This window comes from Biomphalaria glabrata, chromosome 17 (genome assembly GCF_947242115.1).
Source record: "Biomphalaria glabrata chromosome 17, xgBioGlab47.1, whole genome shotgun sequence".
NCBI classification, from domain to species: domain Eukaryota; kingdom Metazoa; phylum Mollusca; class Gastropoda; family Planorbidae; genus Biomphalaria; species Biomphalaria glabrata.
In genome coordinates, this window is record NC_074727.1 from 22,159,974 (window position 1) to 22,180,440 (window position 20,467).

The window sequence follows — 20,467 nt, forward strand, 5'->3', positions numbered from 1 at the left end:
GCTCGAAAGATTTTCCTACAGATTTAACACTTTATCTTTTTTTTTTTTTTAATTCGCTAACTTGGTAACTTGGCAAAAACTCTGGATAGAACGTTTTAATTTTTCAGGATTATTTAGTTATTTTGTTGTTAATGTTGTTGTTTTTGAAGTATGTCATATGATCTCATTGGGAATGATCATAATGCACTCAAACGAAAAGAAATTTTTATAAATCAAGTAAGAATATAAAACTAAAATGTTATTTAACCTTGGTTATGGCAATAATAGAATTTGCTTCCTCTGTTTGGGACCCTTCAACTCAAAAAAACATTAAGAAACTGGAACAGACACAAAATAGAGCAGTGAGATTCATAACAAACGAATATTCATATTTGACTATAGTAACACCTTTAGTAAAATCACTAAATTTAGAAAGCCTTCAGGACAGAAGGCTCAAAAGTAAAGTAGCGATTATACACAAGACACTGAACCATAATCTTCAAATACAAAAACAAAATTTAATAAACTATTCAGAAAGACACAAAGATAAAGGCACATTTCTCGTCCCATATGCTAGGACAAATGTGTATAAACGCTCCTTCTTCCCTAGTGCTATTAGAGCATGGAATGGGTTGCCTGAGCTAGCCAGGAAAACCAGTGACTTGGCAGAATTTAAGTCATTGGTTAATATGCATGACGCGTAGGACGTAATCATCTTCTTTTTTGAAGTAATGTCTGTATCACATAGGATAAGATAAGATAAGATAACCGTTTCTTTGTCCTAAAAAAAGAAGTTGAATGAGTAAACAAAAGTACCTGGACATTGTACCCGCTGTCTTATGCAGATTTGAATAATTATTTCAGTGGCTCACTGGCAAGACTTTTTGCAATAAGGAAGTACTACACTCAATACATAGAATAAGGAATCCTCAGCTTCATAAAGTAAAGTTTATCTTTCAGCCATTGCGATCTTTGGGGAAGATGATGTTAAAATCATCTGTTTCTATTGCTAACGGTTAACGAGCAGGATGTCATGTGGCCAGCACAAAGACCAACCGCCTCTAGTTTACCTTACTAAAGTCAGGTCCCTATTAGAGCTGGTTTGACTCAAGGGCGCCCTAAAAAGCACGAAATTCTAAATCCCACTCTTCACCGAGATTGAACCCAGGTCCCCAGGTTCGAAAGCCAAGCGCTTAGTCACTAAACCACCGCGCCTCATAAAATACGAGTCGTTTTAATTTTTCTTGTTGATTGTTTTTTTCCTCACTGTAATGTTATCTTCAGATATGTGAATCTGCATTGCGTAAAACCTCTGACAATAAGCTCAGTTTTAAAATACAGATTTGTATTTTAGATTTAATTTAAATTTAATTTATTTTCCGACCTTCTAGAATTGTTCACCGGATAATCCCGTTAATTGGTTATCAGATTATACATTGATAAGATTGGAACTCTGACCATTTTTTTTCTTTGCATTTCGAATAAAATTTTGAATTTTAACTCCCCCCGCCCCTTTTACATACACATTCTTTCCACGAATCCTAGAATTTATAACTTTGAATTGCAATGGTTCCCTTTATAACGACCCCCATTCAACAGATACTTTTCCTCTGTAATTCTAGTAATAATTATCCCCACAAGCTTCCACTATAAAAAAAAGGCAGCTTTAAAATATCTGATTATTCTTTGGTTTGTGACCTATATATCAAAATATTTAATAATTCCTATGATTTGTTTTTTTTTTTGTTCACAGAACCTCTTTTTCTATGAATGCATTTTTGATGAACCCCCCCCCCCCCTTTCCCAAATTTTCTACTTTTAAACATGTGTAGTTCAGTTTTACAGAAACATATTGGGATTAAACTGAAACATCGTTTTGGTGAAATCAAACACATATTAATTTGATCGTAAAATGTACTTAGTTTTTCTAGGTACATGGTAAGTAATATCATTCTAAAATTGCAAGTTTTTGTCCAAGCCAAGTGTGAGCATCAGTAATGAGACATTCAGTGAGCAGGGTTTAAGTAATTGGAGACCCGGGACAGGATTTTTGTGGAGGCCCCTAAAATTTTTTGAAAGCCTTAATGAAGATCCACTTACAAATGAAAATACTTTATCTAAATGTATGCAATATTTAAAAAAAAAAACATAGCAAGCTTTTATAATTTAAAACAAAAGTACTTTACACAATTTTCAAAATACTATTTTGGCACTTGCTTAGGTTTCTTGAGAATCTGTCCTGAAACTGATCTTATCACTAATATCTGCAAAAGAGAAGAGCATGACATAGGAGTTGAGACTTGTTCTACAGTCAACGGAGTTAAAACTTGTTGGCCTCTAATCAAGAGAGAAGAGCATGACATAGGAGTTGAGACTTGTTCTACAGTCAACGGAGTTAAAACTTGTTGGCCTCTAATCAAGAGAGAAGAGCATGACATAGGAGTTGAGACTTGTTCCACAGTCAACGGAGTTAAAACTTGTTGGCCTCTAATCAAGAGAGAAGAGAACAATCAACCTATAGGACATTGTTGTAGAAATGCCATCCAGGTTTTTGACGGGTTCATTTCAGGAGCAACTGGGAGGAACAGAATGGTCTTCAAATGAACAGATGCCTCGAATCATCGAATGGAATAAATTTAAAACATCACTATAAGATTTTAAATATATATAAGAAAAGAATATTTCTTTTTCTTGTATTTTGCTATAAAACTTTTATAAATAAATTAAAACGCTGAAGCAGACATGAACCACTCAATTTTATCTTTATAAACTAATCTTAGATTTTAGGGTTCAGTTTTTTCTTTTTTCCGCACGTTTAGTCTATAAACTCTTCCGTTTATTGCACAAAGTAATATCAATGTGAATTAGATAATTCGATGTACATCTTTGACAGTGGTGTGGCTAGAGTTTATTTAAAAAACAAATGAGCAACTAACTCGTGGTAATAATGCATAAGTTAGGTACTTTTCTGTATTTAGTAAGCAGCTGTGATCTTTCAATTTAGCAGTACGCTCGGATGAACAGATAGTTAAGGATGGATATATACCGAAGTCATTTTGGGAATATTTTTGTAATTATGAAAATGAACAATCGGGTAAAGACTATCAATCTGAAGAGTTGTTTTTTCCTTCTGTCAGTTCTCTCATGGCAATTAGAATAGAAAGTATCTTTAAGTCCCACAAACAATACAGAAAACCATAGCTCACGTCGTAAGGTTTTACATTGCATCTTTTGCGTAAAACTATTGGGATATTATTGGCTTTGAAGAAAGTCTTTGCAGTGTAACTTCTAAAATGGTTACGTTCTAACCAGTGGCCTAGCAAGGTACCCGTGGGCCCGGGTTCAAGAATGTGTTGATGGGCCCCTCTCTTCCCCTATGACAAATATTTTGTGTGAAAAAGAAATTCAGTAGTTTGTATGTATCGGTACATTTACTAAAATACATTCCTATGCAAGTTCATGAACACAGCTGACAAAAAAACATATTAAGACCATGTTTAAGTCCCATTTAGCACAGTGAATATAATGCGCAAGCCACTGCTTTTGTTGAAACAATAAGGGCCTACCTGAAGGCACTAGCGGATCCAGAACTTTAGAAGGGGGGCGATTTTTTTTCAAACCCTAACGTCCAGTAAACCCTAACTCTAAGCATAAACGCGCATACAGCATATAAATTAGAAATGAACAATGAGCATTGTTTCTCAACCTTCGGCGAAAAAAAAAACACACACACACATACACACAAAAAACAGCCATGTTGAGGGCTTTCTGACAGCTAGTGGGTCTAGGGCCGGGGTCGGCAACCTGCGGCTCGCGAGCCACATGCGGCTCTTTGGACGTGAAGCTGCGGCTCTTTAGTTCCATACGCAAATATTATTTATTTTATCGAAACATTTTTTAAAATCGTTCTGAATCGTTAACGAGGATTAGGCAGCGATTCTATCTCTCAGCCACTTGTACTCGCTTTTCACCACACACTTCCCATTACGCGTCGTCACTGTTGCAAGTCTGTTGGAAGCTCTCGTCGGATGTTTCTATGTAGGTTTTAATTCTCTTTCGACGTATCTTCACCACTCGCTTTGACTGTGACGTAAAGTTTTTTTGTTTCAAGTAAATGAGTTAGAAGCGATTATCTTCTCAAAGCTAGAAGCAATCTACAAGTAATGCTAATCTGACAAGCTTTGCGGTACCACTAGAAATTGCACAAAAAGGCAAACCTTTCATGAGATTTCAAAGACTGCTTCCTACATGCATCTGAAGATCTGTTTTCTGATTTCAAAAGCAAATCAGAAATCGTTTAAAAAAATCAAATATTTGCCACTATTCGCTAAAACAGTACAAGATAGAATAGCTAAAATGTCTTCAATAAAAACATATTTGCAGGTGAAAAGTATTCAACTTTCTTCTGTCTTAACACTTGCTATAGATGAGTATTGCTTCATAAAGACACGGGACGTTGCCAATTTTGTTGGGTATATGTCTTCCAAATGGTCCAAAAGAATAACTTCTACGAATGCTACCGTTCTCATGACAACTAGAGGGGAAGATAGAGCAAACACATTGAATACCTTGAAGACAATAAGATCGATTTAAATAAAATTATTTCAATAGCAAGTGATGGAGCCAAAAGTATGACAGAAAAAAAAGATCAATGATTCTTTGGAGCAAAATAAACCACCGAATTCTTATATTTCATTAAATAATACACCAAGAAGACCTTTGTGCTCAAACATTTCCGGCCGAAAAAGTTGAGGTCATAAATTTTGTAATCAAGATTGTTAACAGCATCTTGACAAAAGCACTCTACCGTGGTCAATTAAAAAAAATTCTTAAACGAAATGGAGACTCAGTATTCCTAACAATTTCTTCACAATAAAGTGCTGGATGGCTTTTCAAAGTATAGATGTTGAAACGTTTCGCTTTGTGTTTGAATGAAATAAATACATTCCTAAATGAAAAAGGTAATAATCACCCTGAATTAGAGAACGACAAATAGTTGCAAAATTTTACTTTATGATTGATATAACAGAGAAATTACATGAGCTGAATCTAAAACTGAAATGAAAGGGAAACCCATCCTATGGTTTGGTAGACGATTTGGTTTGTTTAGAAGAAAAAAAAATTCTATTTGCAAAAGATATTTAGAGCGGTCAATTACTTCATTCGTCCCGAGACATGACGTTAAACTGCGCTCCTCTTTCCTTAGCACTTTTGGAGCTCAAAAGTGCCCTACTTCTTTTCTATCATTGTGTCTGCCTCCTCTTTTCCTAAGTCTGCCTTCATTGATCATCACACTGTCTCCTTAACTTTAAATTCTCACTACGTCCTAGACCAGTCCGTTTGCCGTGGACTGCGACGGGTAAGGGGGGATAAAGAGATCCTGGTGTTTGAGTGGTGGCTATCTGAGGATAAACCACAACAACACAATACTTTGGCTCCAAGTTCCCCTAGACCTGAGACCCAGATGGCCCGCTCTGGGTCAAACGGCTGGTCATGCTGAGCTACCAGCATAGGTCGTCGACCTATGCTGGAGGGCGGTGGCTGGAGGGTCAATCAGGGAGCTGCTGTATCGGACACATGTCCGATGTAGCAGCTGACTGAGTATAGCACCTGTGTAGCCCTGGCGGGCTCATTCTGGACATCCGAATGGCCCGTCCCCTTGTTGGACTCGATGGCGGGTGGGGAGCACAGGTGCCGAATTAACCAAAATATATATAGACAAAAAAACACACACAAAACTACTTGCCCCAGACCTATGTCTGGGCAAGAAACGTCGAATTGACGATAAAAAAGAGGAGGTCCCAAAAAGCTGTGCCACCTGGCCATCATTTCTGGTGGTTAGATGCACAGAGGAGGGAAAAAGCCTGACAAAGTTGAGCCCTTTTATTATCTATAAGGGACTCAAGTCAGTAGTGGGAGAGCCCAAGAGTGTGTCTAAGCTACACAAAACAATGGAATTCCTTGTAGAAGTAGACAGCAAGACACACTCTGATGGGCTTTTAAGATGCAGAAGACTCTGTGATCTCCAAGTGGAAGTCATGCCACACAAGAGTCTGAACACCAGCAGAGGTGTAATCAGCTCTAGGGACCTACTGGAATGTTCCGAGAAGGAAATAGTGGAGGGCATTAAAGGAGTCACCCATGCCCGGCGCATTACCAGGCGCAGGGAGGGTGAGGAGGTCAAAACCGCCACTATTATCCTCACATTCGGAACTAGGACACCGCCAGAGTATGTGAAGGCAGGATACCTACGAGTTCCAGTGAGGCCCTACATACCTAACCCCATGAGGTGCTTCAAGTGCCAGGGTTATGGACACGGCGCGGCAGTCTGCAAGAGGAACACTGTGTGTGCCAGATGTGCTGGAGAGGGTCATGAGGACAAGGGCTGCACAGCCCAGTTCAAATGCCCAAACTGTCAAGTTGGCCACTCAGCCTACTCCAAGGACTGCCCTGTGTTGAAACAGGAGGTTGCCGTGCAGGAGTACAAGGCAAGAAACGGATGTACCTTTAGCCAGGCGAAATCGGCTGTACTGGCCCTACCCAAGGGCCAATTCGGCTTGACAAAGACCTACGCCCAGGCTGTTGCTAAGAAAGGAAGATCCATAGCCACACAGACGGACACATTAACCCCACCACCCTCTCCTCCTCCCCCAACTCAGAAGAAAACACCGCCAAAGAACACACCTCTGAAGAAACAAGAAAGCCCTGTTGTCCTGCTAAAGAACATGTTCTCTGTGCTCGCTGATGAGAGCATGGAGACTGAGCAGCATGTCAAAACCAATACTCCGGGAGAACCCGGAGACATCATGTCTGACACAGGTTCTCCTCAGAGAACCCAGCCAGACACCCCAACCTCTACCGAGTTAGAGGTTGACCAACTCCCTAAGGGGAGAAATCAAAGCGGAGAGGATGCCCGAGGTGAGAGAGGAGGAAATAACCTCCGCTCTAACCAGAGGGATCTCCCCTCTCCAGAGAGAAAGACTTCCCCCAAAAGGGGGTTGTCCTCCTCTCCATCCAAACCCAAGAATAAAAATACCAGGGTCACTGGAATAAAAGGAAACCCCTCCGGGGGCCTCCCAAATAGCTCCAAGTAGGTCATCTAGAATAAGCCATGGATTCCAGAATTGTACAGTGTAATTGTAGAGGCCTCAAGGCCAATTACGAGGAAATGCAGCTACTGATGGACTCTAAGACTCCTGTAGCTGTCTGCTTACAGGAAACATTTCTGAAGGATTGCATCAGCTTCCGAAGCTACCGTGCTTACACCAAGAATGTTGAGGATGCAGAGAGAGCATCAGGTGGAGTCTGTATCCTTGTGAAGGATAGCATCCCCCATGAGAGGGTAGAACTACAGACCACACTACAGGCCGTAGCAGCTAGGATAACCCTTCACAAGGTTATCACTTGCTGCAGCCTGTATCTACCACCAGGCGCTCCATTAAACCGAACAGACATGGAGGACCTATGGAAACAACTCCCCGGCCTTATTTAATCCTTGGGGATTTCAATGCCCATAACACCATGTGGGGATCCAACAATACCGACACAAGAGGTCGTATGCTGGAGGATATCTTCCTCCAACATGATTTATGCATACTTAATGATGCATCACCGACCTACTTGCACCCAGGAACTGGATCACTCACATGCATTGACCTCACCGTATGCGTCCCCGGACTTCTGGACGACTTTAAATGGTCAGTTAGCAATGATCTACGGGGAAGTGATCACTTCCCAATCATCATTACTAACAATCTCCCTTCATTAGGACGACCTCAGCGGTGGAAACTGAATAAGGCCGATTGGGAACAATTCCGAAAAAGATGCTCCGAGGATATCACAGAAAATATCCTCGATGAACAGAACCCAGCTGATACCTTTGCTAGCAAGCTACTAAGTATAGCCAGGAAAGTTGTACCCCTAACCTCTGCAAATCCAAAACGGCCTAGCGAACCATGGTTTGATACAGCTTGCAAAAGTGCTATTGGCGATAGGAAAAAACGACTGGCTGCATTTATAAAGAATCCTTCCCAGGAAAACCTAAAGCTATTCAGGATAGCTAGAGCAAAGGCTAGACAAACCATACGGTCAGCCAAAAGGAATTCCTGGAGAAGTTTTGTCGGCAGTCTGGATGCCAAAACTTCTGCTAGAGCGGTTTGGAAGGCAGTAAGGCGAATCAAAGGGAAAGAATCAAATGCAATAGGGCATTTGAAAAACCAAGGACGAACTGTCACGTCCCCCAGAGAAATAGCTGACTGCCTTGCATCCTCAATAGCAGAAAAATCATCCACTGCACACTACACGCCAGAGTTCCAAAAAGTCAAAACCAGGGAGGAAAGACACCCCATTGATTTCAGGTCAGAGAACAATGAAGACTACAACAAACCGTTCTCGCTTGAGGAACTGAGGGAATCGCTAGACAAGTCACATGACACAGCGCCTGGAGAAGACGAAATCCATTACCAGTTCCTCAAGCACCTTCCCGAACCCTCATTGGCAGTCCTGCTAGGGGTCTATAACTGTGTGTGGCAAACAGGCGCTTTCCCAAACAGCTGGAGGAAAGCCACAGTTATACCGATACCTAAACCGGGAAGAGACGGCTCTGACCCAGCTAACTATCGACCAATAGCACTAACAAGCTGCATCTGCAAAATCATGGAAAGAATGATTAACAGTAGGCTGGTCTGGTACCTGGAAAGGAATAAAGTGATCTCAAACTACCAGTGCGGATTCCGGCAGGGGCGGACAACAACTGACCACCTGGTAAGGCTGGAAGCTTATATTAGAAATGCATTACTCAGAAGAGAACATCTAGTAGCTGTATTCTTCGATATAGAAAAGGCCTATGACACAACCTTGCTTTTGACTCCATATTTAACCCCACAGAGGTAGAATTATACAATCGAAGGCCTAACGTCATACAGCCGTTGGGCCTTCGAATGAGAGAACCCATCCAAAATTTAACCCCACCCATTGACCAAATCTCTAAAATAGAAACCCCTCAGAATCCTCCTTGGCTAATGAATAAACCCAAATTAAATTTATCCCTCCTTAATTTCAAAAAAGAAAATACAGACCCAAGCATACTACAAGTCCACTTTAGGGAACTGCAGGAGAGCTACGGAGATTGTGGCACCATCTACACAGACGGATCCAAAATGGAGGGAAAGGTCGCGTGTGCCTGCTCCTTTCGGAACAAAACAATCTCCCGTAGACTCCCCGATGGCTGCTCCATCTTTACGGCCGAATTGCACGCAATATTGCTTGCACTTATGGCCGTAAAAGCATCAGAAAGGAGTAAATTTATAATCTGCTCCGACTCCAAATCTGCATTGCAAGCTTTGGGGCGGATGAAGACTGACATCCCATTGGTACATAAGAGCCTGAAGCTGTTGGACCTAATAACAGCCGACCGTAGGGATGTCACCTTCATCTGGGTCCCCTCCCATGTTGGCATTGAGGGAAACGAAGCCGCAGACAGAGAAGCAAAGAGAGCCCTAAATCATGCGGTGTCAGGAACCCAAATTCCCTACTCGGACCTGAGACAAAGTATTGCCTCTGCCAACTATCGAGAGTGGCAGAACCGATGGGAGGCTGAGACTCACAGTAAACTCAGGCAGATTGTGGCGGATGTCAGGTGGCGGCCCACATCTAAGGGTCTGACAAGGCATGGTAGCACAACCATGTCCAGACTTAGGATTGGCCACACATACATCACGCACTCTTTTGTACTAAAGAGAGAGGACCCCCCACTTTTCGAGTACTGTGACTCTCGCCTCACCGTGGAACATATCCTCGTTGATTGCCCCAGATACCAGGATGTCAGGGCGAAATATTTTAGAGCCACTAATCTAAAAACACTATTTAATAATGTCGACCCTGGGAAGGTACTGGGCTTTATTCGGGAAGTGGGGCTATCTACGAAGATCTGATTTCTGAATTTGTGAACATGCACTATTTACATTAGATTTTTACCAAATATTTAAATTTTTACTACCTTTACTATTTTAACTGTGAATAGACCTTGATTTTAATTATATGACTGTATAGAATCTGGCCCTTATTGTTTAGAGATAGAGTAGTCCTTAAGGGACTGCAGGCACGACATGGCCTAAATTGTGCCGATGTGCCTCAAATCCAAAAATCAAATCAAATCAATTACTTCATTTGCAATGTCAAAAGCAGTATCGCGATAAAATCAGTTCAACTTTCGACACGAATCACTTTAGCACACTGTTAAAATGAAAATCAAAGATGAATTTCTTGAAAGATTTGAGCAGTTCGAAACTATTCTAGCATTCTTAGTAAATCCCCTCAACACAAATAATAACAAAATCCGCATTGATCCATTTGGAATTGATACTGGATCTCTAGAAATGCAATTGATCGATTTAAAAAGTAAAGTTTTGTGGAGTGGAAAATTTACAGAGTTCAAAATCAAGTTGGAAGTGTTGGAAGTCCAGATATGTATGTAAGTCATGTAACAAAAGTGGACAGCTTTAAAAGGAATGCCGCATGGAATAATCGCTCAGAATACTAAAGTGAGGTACAGAAGTTGACATTTGGAGTGCTGACTATCTTTGGATCGACATATTTGTGCGAGCAAGCGTTGTCTTGCATGAATATAATTAAAAGTAAAGTAAGAAGCCAAGTAACAACTGAAACTTTAGTTTTTACCGATATAAAAAGAAATATCTAATAATACTAGATATATATATATATATATATATATATATATATATATATATATATATATATATATTAATATATATATATATATATATATATATATATATATATATATATATATATATATATATATATATATATAATCTAATTTGTTGTGAAAAACACTACTTATATATGAATAAATATATTCTTTTTTTTTCATTGAGAGTACAATTTATATTTGGCCAGAAAAAATTTTGTGGCTCTTCAAAAAAAAATATTTTGTAAATTCTAATTTTTGGCTCTTTCGACTCGAAAGGTTGCCGACCCCTGGTCTAGGGGAGCGCTGTAATGTCACCCAGTGGGGTCTGGGGCGAAGCCCCGACGCCAAAAGCGTTTTCTTGCATTCTTTATTGCAGAAATGCATTCTCCTGACATCTACAGCTCAGTATTCATCATATTGAAAAAGAACCTTTTTAATACTTTTTTTCTTGAAAAATATTCTAATATAAATTTACTGGCCCTTACTTCATTGCAAATACAACCGATTAGTTCCTTTAACTAGAAAAATATCAGATTTAGTAAGGGTTGGAAAAAGGCGACAAGGAAAAGAATATTTGTTTTCAGAACTCATTTCAATCGTTACTCTTATACTGAGAAATTTCATATGGATTCTAAATTTTCCAAAGCAAAGTCTTTCTTTAAAAAAAGTATGATAAATTCATATGAAGTTACATAATCTCTGTCGCCACATTTTACTATTTTGTTTTAAAACATCCTGTTTTCATCTGGAAAGGGGAGGGGCGGTGGAGTTAAAACGATCAATCCTCGCTCCTTTTTATAATTTCTGCTAATGATTGCATTTGACATTAAGGTGGGGCTACTCGATATAAGAATTTAATTAATAGCATATATAAATTATATTAGTGACAGATTTTTCCTTAATTTTGTTATTTCTTAACTATAATACAAAAATTAAAAGTATTGGTTCGTCCACCTGGTACTACCCTTTTTATTTTATATTTACTAATGATAAAATTTGATAGATAGATAGATAGATAGATAGATAGATAGATAGATAGATAGATAGATAGATAGATAGATAGATAGATAGATAGATAGATAGATATATAGATAGATAGATAGATAAATAGATGGATGGATGGATGGATGGATGGATGGATGGATGGATGGATGGATGGATAGATAGATAGATAGATAAATAGATAGATAGATAGATAGATAGATAGATAAATAGATAGAACAAAATTATATATAAAATAAAACGCTGAGGCAGACTTGAACCACTCTGTTTTATCTTTATAAATGAATGTTAGATTTTTGGGTCTCTAAACTCTTCCGTTAAACGCACACAAAAAAATATAAATGTTGAGAAACTACTTATATGTACAATTTTAGCATTGAAGTACAAAACGGTAATTAAAACAAGGTTACAAAAGACATTTTGTGTGGAAACACAAACTTAAAATCGGCCCCGAAGTGGTCCACCCAGGCAGGCTTCAATATTTTCCGAATGAAATTATATCAAAGACAAATAAGAGATAAGAATGGAGAAAGAAGGTTAACAGATCTTGTGCAGTGCCCCAACGATCCCGCAGATCAAAGGATAGGTGAAAGTGAATGTAAAGTTAGATGTGAACCTGGCCTAACTGGTTCTCCTTTCAGACCTTGTGGTCTATAGGGCAGATGATGTTAAGTTCATCTGTTTTTGAGGCCTACGGTTAACGAGGGTGTCATGTAGCCAGCACAACGACCAACCGCCGTTACTTTTCCCCAGCTCCGCCGTTACTTTGCCCCAGCTAATGTCAGGTACCCATCAGTCTTCACCAGGATTCGAACGCGGGACCCCCGGTTCGAAAGCCAAGCGCTTTACCGCTCAGCCACCGCGCCTCCCCTGGCCTAACTGATGTCTTATAATTGATTTAATTGTTTTGAAAAAGCTCAATCTCTTATTCGAATTCTCAAAATAAAAGTATATCTATATGTACATTTTGCAATAAAAGATCTGAAACATGAAGTTTACAAAATTATTATTCGTTTTAAATTAGGTCTAACTTATAATGCATACTAATTAGCTTTTTCTCTTCAAAAAACTGTTTGCATAACTGATTTTAAAAATTAGATTTTTCGCTTGCAGAAAAAAAAAAGTAGCCGTTGCATCAGAACTTTGAATGGTCTAAAATATTGTGATGTCGGATTTTCAATATTTGTTCTAGTTTACGAGATCTAAACGGGACAGTCGGACAGACATTTCGCACAAAACTAATAGCGTCTTTTCCCCTTTCGGGGGCCGCTAAAAACAATAGAACAACTTTCTAATGGTAATAATACAAAAATTACGGTATTTAGTAAGCAACTATAAATTTTCAATTGAGCGTATAAAACATTGCTGTTCTTTTTTTAAGGGATTTCAAAATTTCTCACTATAATATTAGGTCCTATAAATTCCATGAGATTGTCTTCTGGTTATGTTATATAGACTTAATACTAACCCATATCGATTTATCTTATTTTTAAATGGCTCAGGTTTTCTTTTTTGCTTGAAGAATGTAGGCCTTTATCTTTAAAGTTCAAATGTAAACAAGGATCAGGTAACTGCAATTTTAATTCATTGTGAAAATCTCAAATGGCTAAAAACAAAATAGATTCACTTATTAGATAAAACTAACTATGATTGTCTTCTGGTTCCGTTATACGGACTTCATAATTCCCCATATCGATTTATCTTATTTTTAGATTGCTCTGTGTTTTTGTTTGCTTGAAGAATTTAGGCCTTTACCTTTATAGTTCAAATGTAAACAAATATCAGGTTACTTCTAATTTAATTCTTTATGAAAATTTTTATTTGTTAAAAACAAAAGGATTGTACTGTTTAGATAAGGCTAACTAGTACAATGGAGATCTTTTAATAAAGTTTTTATCTTATCGTTCTTGTCTATGTTGATTTGGAGCTAGACGACACGATTTACGAGAGTATAAAAGTCTCAGCTAGTTTGTTAAAGTCTTCAAATTTAGAAGCCTTCTTAAGGGAACTTTGGCTGTTTTGTAAGTAGACGGATTTACGTATTGTAAATCTAGCCACTCAAAGGAATTATAAATTAAGTAGTTGAAAATTATGTGATCTTTTTTGGTATGTAAAGTTATTTTAATAGCCTCGTTCAATTGTCTTGCAAAAGTAATTTTTTTTATAAATTTTGCTTGCAACAATGAGCTTTCTATATGTCGTCCTTGACATTGTTTACTCAGACAATGTATTTCAAAATATCGCCCAACTTCATTATTACTACAATATCTCTATAATATAGGTCTTAGAATATAGATATTATTAATTTAGGTATTAAATGAATTAATGATCAGGAAATTTTTGAGCATTTCTTATAAGTCTTGATCTAAAGGCTAATCATTGAAATATTTAAAAATTATAGTAGATCTATACTTTTGCTTAACTAGGATTCTTTAGATAAGACCAAACTCCGGCCCGAGAACCACATCCGCCGTATGTCATGGTATAATTCGTCTCTAAAATCTTCTACCCATAATGCTTAAATAAGAACAAAGAGGCTTGGTTCCTTTACATCCAACGGTAACTGAATGGTTAAGTTCTTGTCTTCCGAATCTTTTTTTACAATGCTTTCTGGGTTCGAATCTCAATGAAGACTGAGAGTTAGAATTTTAAGATATTTAGGGCGTGCGTGACTCCAGACAAGTCTAATGGATATCTGACTTAACTTTGCTAAAGTAAAGGCGGTTGGCCATTGTGCACGTCACATGACACCCTGCTTGTTAGCCGTTGGCTAAAGAAACTTGTGACCTTAACATCATCTGCCTTATAGATCACAAACTCTAAAAGAAACAAATTTACTACTGATGCATGTGTATGTTTTTATCTTGTTTTTTTTTCATTTAACACAAAAATTGTTATTATCAATAACGAACAGAATGAAAATACTTTCTACTTGAATGACAAATTATAAAAAATTCTTCTTTAATTTTCAATATAAAAATGCTATTTGTTGTACTTATATTCATTTCCTTTGATGAATAATTTAAAATCAATTTTCTAATATTTATTTGCTTTCAATATATACACAGGAGAAAAGATGAACCTCTTTCTTTTGGCAGTAGTTTTTGTGGCTTCAGCCTCGGCCAACGTCATTCGAGATAAACAGAACATCTGCTTTCACGTAGGTGGAGTCGAAATTTGTGGAGATCCATCCATTAGTGGCAAAAGAGATGAACAGAGCATCTGCTTTCACGTAGGTGGAGTGGAAATTTGTGGAGATCCATCCATTAGTGGCAAAAGAGATGAACAGAGCATCTGCTTTCACGTAGGTGGAGTCGAAATTTGTGGAGATCCATCCATTAGTGGCAAAAGAGATGAACAGAACGTCTGCTTTCACGTAGGTGGAGTCGAAATTTGTGGAGATCCATCCATTAGTGGCAAAAGAGACGAACAGAGCATCTGCTTTCACGTAGGTGGAGTCGAAATGTGTGGAGATCCATCCATTAGTGGCAAAAGAGATGAACAGAGCATCTGCTTTCACGTAGGTGGAGTCGAAATTTGTGGAGATCCATCCATTAGTGGCAAAAGAGACGAACAGAGCATCTGCTTTCACGTAGGTGGAGTCGAAATTTGTGGAGATCCATCCATTAGTGGCAAAAGAGATGAAGAGAGCATCTGCTTCCACGTAGGTGGAGTCGAAATTTGTGGAGATCCATCCATTAGTGGCAAAAGAGACGAACAGAGCATCTGCTTTCACGTAGGTGGAGTGGAAATTTGTGGAGATCCATCCATTAGTGGCAAAAGAGACGAACAGAGCATCTGCTTTCACGTAGGTGGAGTCGAAATTTGTGGAGATCCATCCATTAGTGGCAAAAGAGATGAACAGAGCATCTGCTTTCACGTAGGTGGAGTCGAAATTTGTGGAGATCCATCCATTAGTGGCAAAAGAGATGAACAGAGCATCTGCTTTCACGTAGGTGGAGTCGAAATTTGTGGAGAGCCATCCATTAGTGGCAAAAGAGCCGCAATGGATAAAAGAATACTTCCTTGTTATTACATCGATGGTGTTAGAACCTGCATAGGATTCAAAAGAGAGGAAGACCTGAACCTAGCAGAGATTGTGGCCAACATCGGAAAAGTTGTCCATGTCATTGATCAATTTGTTGGTGGAGCCGTTACAAAGAGAGAGGAACAAGATATTGGTGGTTGCTTTAATATTGGTAATATCATTTGTTAGTTTCTTAACAACATAATTTTAATTTTTAACAAGGTTACAAAGACAGTTTGTGTAAAAACACAAACTCAAAATTGGCCCCTGAAGTGGTAAATAGGCAGGTTTCAATATTTTCAGAAAGAAAATCAGAATGAAATTCTATTAAAGACAAATGACAGAAAGGAATGGAGAAATAAAGAAGTTTGACAGATCTTGTGTGGTGTCCCAGCGATCCAGCAGACCAAAGGATAGGTGAAAAATGTTAGATGTGAACCTGACCTACCTGATGTCTTATAATGAGTATCTAATTGATCTAAGTGTTTTGTAAAGGGTCAATCTCTTATTCAAATCCTCAAGAAAAAAATCCCTTTCTGTAAAAAAAAAAAGTTATTCATTCCGTAGCATTGTTGTCGCGTACAGTTCACGAGATAATTTGAAAAAAAACTACTTATGAATTGTAGTTTTAAATTATGTCCAGTTTATATGCATTCTAGATAGATTTTTTCTCTTTAAAAAAAAGAAAACTTTTGTGTGTAAACATAGTTGTTAGTATGACAGAACTTATATAACTTAGTAATGCAAATGTAATAAAAACAAATTTTTACAAAAAATCTAAAACTATAAATATGTTGATAATATGGTAGAGGTGTACAACCCCTTCTATAGAGCATCCCGTGTTTATTACTATTAATAGTGAATAGTTGTAAAAGTGGTGTATTTTTATGAAAAAATTTCTTGCATAAGTGATTTAAAAAATTAGATTTTTCGTTTTCTGAGAAGAAAAATGTAGTTGCTGCATCAGAATTCTGAATGGTCTAAAATATTATGATGTCAGATTTTCTTTATCTTTTTTTAGTTTACTAGATCTAAACGGGACAGTCGGACAGACGGACAGACATTCCACACAAAACTATTAGCGTATTTTCCCCTTTCGGGGGCCGATAAAAAGTGTAAAAATGTAATGTTAAAGTTTTAAATTTTCTTTTTATAAGACATACTTGTATTCGCTTAAATGTTAAGATTTTTTTTTCTTTATATATATATATATATATATATATATATATATATATATATATATATATATATATATATATATATATATATATTTATATAGTTAAACTCCAACACAAACGTTGGCTAGTAGATAAAAAAGACTGGTCAGCAATATAGGACTGGTCAATTTTATTGCATATGTACGAAGCCATCTATTATTAATCGACGTAAAGACGCCGTATTCTGTATTGTTTGTTACAAGCTCTTTTATCCAAATGTCAGGCGTGGACACGAAGCTCTTCACCCCAGACCTATCCGAAGGTTCCACAATGACAACGACTATTTCTGTTTAAACTGGGTTGGATCATGTTATATTCTTAGTGCACTTTAAGGGTTAAATGAGTAAATTTCTGTTTTCCTATTATTTTTTTCCATTGCAATCCTTTGACAGTTACATTGCTTGTGCACGTATGTGTTATTTAAAAAATTAACTACTTAATAACTGATTTATTTATATATTTAGGTTGTCAGAGATTTTGCACAGAGTCTGGCTCACTGACTACTATTTGCTAAAGAGAGCAACAGGACAATTTATCACATTTAAAAAATTGAGTAGATTTATTTCATTAAACAATAAAACTTACATTGTTTTTTTTTCTGAATCTTCAAGTTATAAATTTCAAATTTTGGTTTTTATCTATTTATCTGTAAAAAATCCTTTTCACACTTTTGCTTCCAACTTAAAATTTGTTAAAACAAGGTATAGAAAAAAAATGTTGCTCAATTTAAAAACAAAAGATTGAAATAAATAAGTTTAAAGTAATCTCAACATGTTAAAAATAGTTACAAAATATTATAGTTTTACAGATACTGCAATAAATTTAAGGCAGGCACTCAACGAAAGGAGGTGACTATAGATGATGTAATTATTTACAATTATAAAATACACAGAGAAACATGGACTTCAGCTATCAAGTCTCAGGCATTTTTGTACCACCAGTCTAACCTAAACACTAGTACAGATCACCGACACAATTTCCAGTGTCACTCCAGGTCCTCAATACATTTCGCTGGTAGCACTAAAGACAACTCAGACTCCTATAACCTGCAGGTCACTTCAGCCGGATCTAAAACAGTACTTCTTCTTGTATCAATCTCTTCTTCTACTCGTGTTGTGCTCTGATGCACACCATCACTGTCGGCGCGGGAGCAAAGTTACAGCAGTACGATATAAGCTATACGATATTTGTCAACATGTAATAGCTTTTAAGGCTCAGAGGAATGCCCTTGTAGAGAAAAGGCTCAGAGGAATGCCCTTGTAGAGAAAAGGCTCAGAAGAATGCCCTTGTAGAGAAAAAGCTCAGAGGAATGCCCTTGTAGAGAAAAAGCTCAGAAGAATGCCCTTGTAGAGAAAAAGCTCAGAGGAATGCCTTTGTAGAGAAAAAGCTCAGAGGAATGCCCTTGTAGAGAAAAGGCTCAGAGGAATGCCCTTGTAGAGAAAAGGCTCAGAGGAATGCCCTTGTAGAGAAAAGGCTCAGAAGAATGCCCTTGTAGAGAAAAAGCTCAGAGGAATGCCCTTGTAGAGAAAAAGCTCAGAAGAATGCCCTTGTAGAGAAAATGCTCAGAGGAATGCCTTTGTAGAGAAAAAGCTCAGAGGAATGCCCTTGTAGAGAAAAGGCTCAGAGGAATGCCCTTGTAGAGAAAAGGCTCAGAGGAATGCCTTTGTAGAGAAAAAGCTCAGAGGAATGCCCTTGTAGAGAAAAAGCTCAGAGGAATGCCCTTGTAGAGAAAAAGCTCAGAGGAATGCCCTTGTAGAGAAAAAGCTCAGAGGAATGCCCTTGTAGAGTGTAATAAAATGATAACGACTAGAATACCAATAACATGGCTTTATTCGACAAAATTAGACTACAGTAAACAGTGAATGAAACCAGCACGTCTAGCATACCACTGATGCAGTCTATACACACACACACACTGGACATGAAACACACACAATGGCCATGACCTTCAGACACGCTGGACGCACGCAGAAAATCAACACAGTTACACTACAATCACCCCGCCTAAAAGTTATAGGAACATAAACATGTAAATAATAGTGAAGAACAGCGATATAATAAGCCTTAGTATCCCTACAGAATACTTACAGAGTTACTCTATTGAAAAGCATTGTATAACTATAAACAAACACGTTATACACTATAAATTATCAGTCCCTAAGTGTCATATTATGCATACAAATATTAAGACCAGTTGTCTTGAATAATAACTAATAAGTAATAAAATACAAAAAGTCTAACTAGAAAAGCTATACACTATAAAATGATCAGTTCAAAGTGTGTCATATTAAGCCTACAATTACTGAGTTAGAACTTGTGATTAGGTCTGCTTGTTCTTGGTCTTAGGTTATATCTACCAGGACCAATACTGCCGTCGCTTGGAGTTGGTGACATCGGCGGCTCTCTAACTGGAGACTCAGCCCCTGTATTTACTTCTTCTTGATGTCCATTTTCCCCTTGTTGTACTTGTGTGTTAGGAGCAGCCATTGGTTCTATAGTCACATGGTCAGTAGGCACCTGCATCTGTGTTATAGGGTTTGTCTCCGGCTCAAAGTCTTCATGTTCCATATGTTGATACACCTCTGATTCTCCCTCTCTTGGAGCGGGGGCAAAATGTCGCAATGACACTGTTTCTTCTCTTCCATCAGGAAGTCTTACAATGGCATACTGTGGGTTGCATGTAATTAAGTCCACAGCTATTGTACCATCGTCATATTTTGATGCACGGACTCCCTTTTTTAACAACACTTTTCCTGGTTGAGTTAACCATGTCGGGAGTGATTTGCCGAAGGTGGACCTGCGATAGAACTTGAATATTCTCTCGTGAGGTGTCTCGTTTGTAGCGGTACAGAGCAGAGAACGAAGAGAGTGCAGGGCTTGGTTTAACGCCTGCTCCCATTTGGAAACCGGGAGTCCTTGAGTTTTTAAGGCCAGAGTTATAGCTTTCCATAATGACCCGTTTAGCCTTTCTACTTGAGAGTTCCCTCTGGGATTATAAGGGGTCGTCCTGCTTGTGGCCACCCCTCTCTCGTGTAAAAATTCCTGCACCTCTCTTGACATGAATGAGGTACCTCTATCAGAGTGTACATAGTCAGGCATTCCGAATAGTCCAAATAAATTCTCTAGACATCTGATTACTGTTGAAGCTGACATATCAGAACAGGCGTATGCAAACGGGAATCTTGAAAATTCGTCAACTATAGTTAGCAGGTATGTGTTCCGAGATGTAGAAGGGAGCGGTCCTTTGAAGTCCATACTTAGTCTCTGGAAAGGCTGCATCGCCTTAATTAGAGTTCCATTAGAATTACTGAAATATCTGGGTTTTACTTCGGCACAGATTCTGCACTGGTTGACAACCAGCCTAACATCTTCACAAGAGAAAGGTAAGTTTTTCGCTCGCACTAAATGCCATAGTCTTGTTACTCCCGGATGACACAGAGAGTCATGGAGCAGTTTCAATTCATTTCGACTCATAGCTGACACACACCCGATTCTAGAAAACGTATCAGCCGCTACATTGTGTTTGCCTGG

General features: G+C 38.1%; 1 protein-coding gene across 1 annotated transcript; it reads left to right on the plus strand.

Annotated features, from left to right (window-relative positions):
* Window positions 1-13,618: 13,618 nt before the first annotated feature.
* Window positions 13,619-17,520, plus strand: LOC106068330 (uncharacterized). The gene is made up of 3 exons (XM_056016439.1): window positions 13,619-13,713; window positions 14,761-15,891; window positions 17,401-17,520. Exons 2-3 carry the CDS (start codon window positions 14,769-14,771, stop codon window positions 17,448-17,450), a joined length of 1,173 nt encoding a protein of 390 aa, XP_055872414.1. The 5' UTR covers window positions 13,619-13,713; window positions 14,761-14,768; the 3' UTR covers window positions 17,451-17,520.
* Window positions 17,521-20,467: the final 2,947 nt, after the last annotated feature.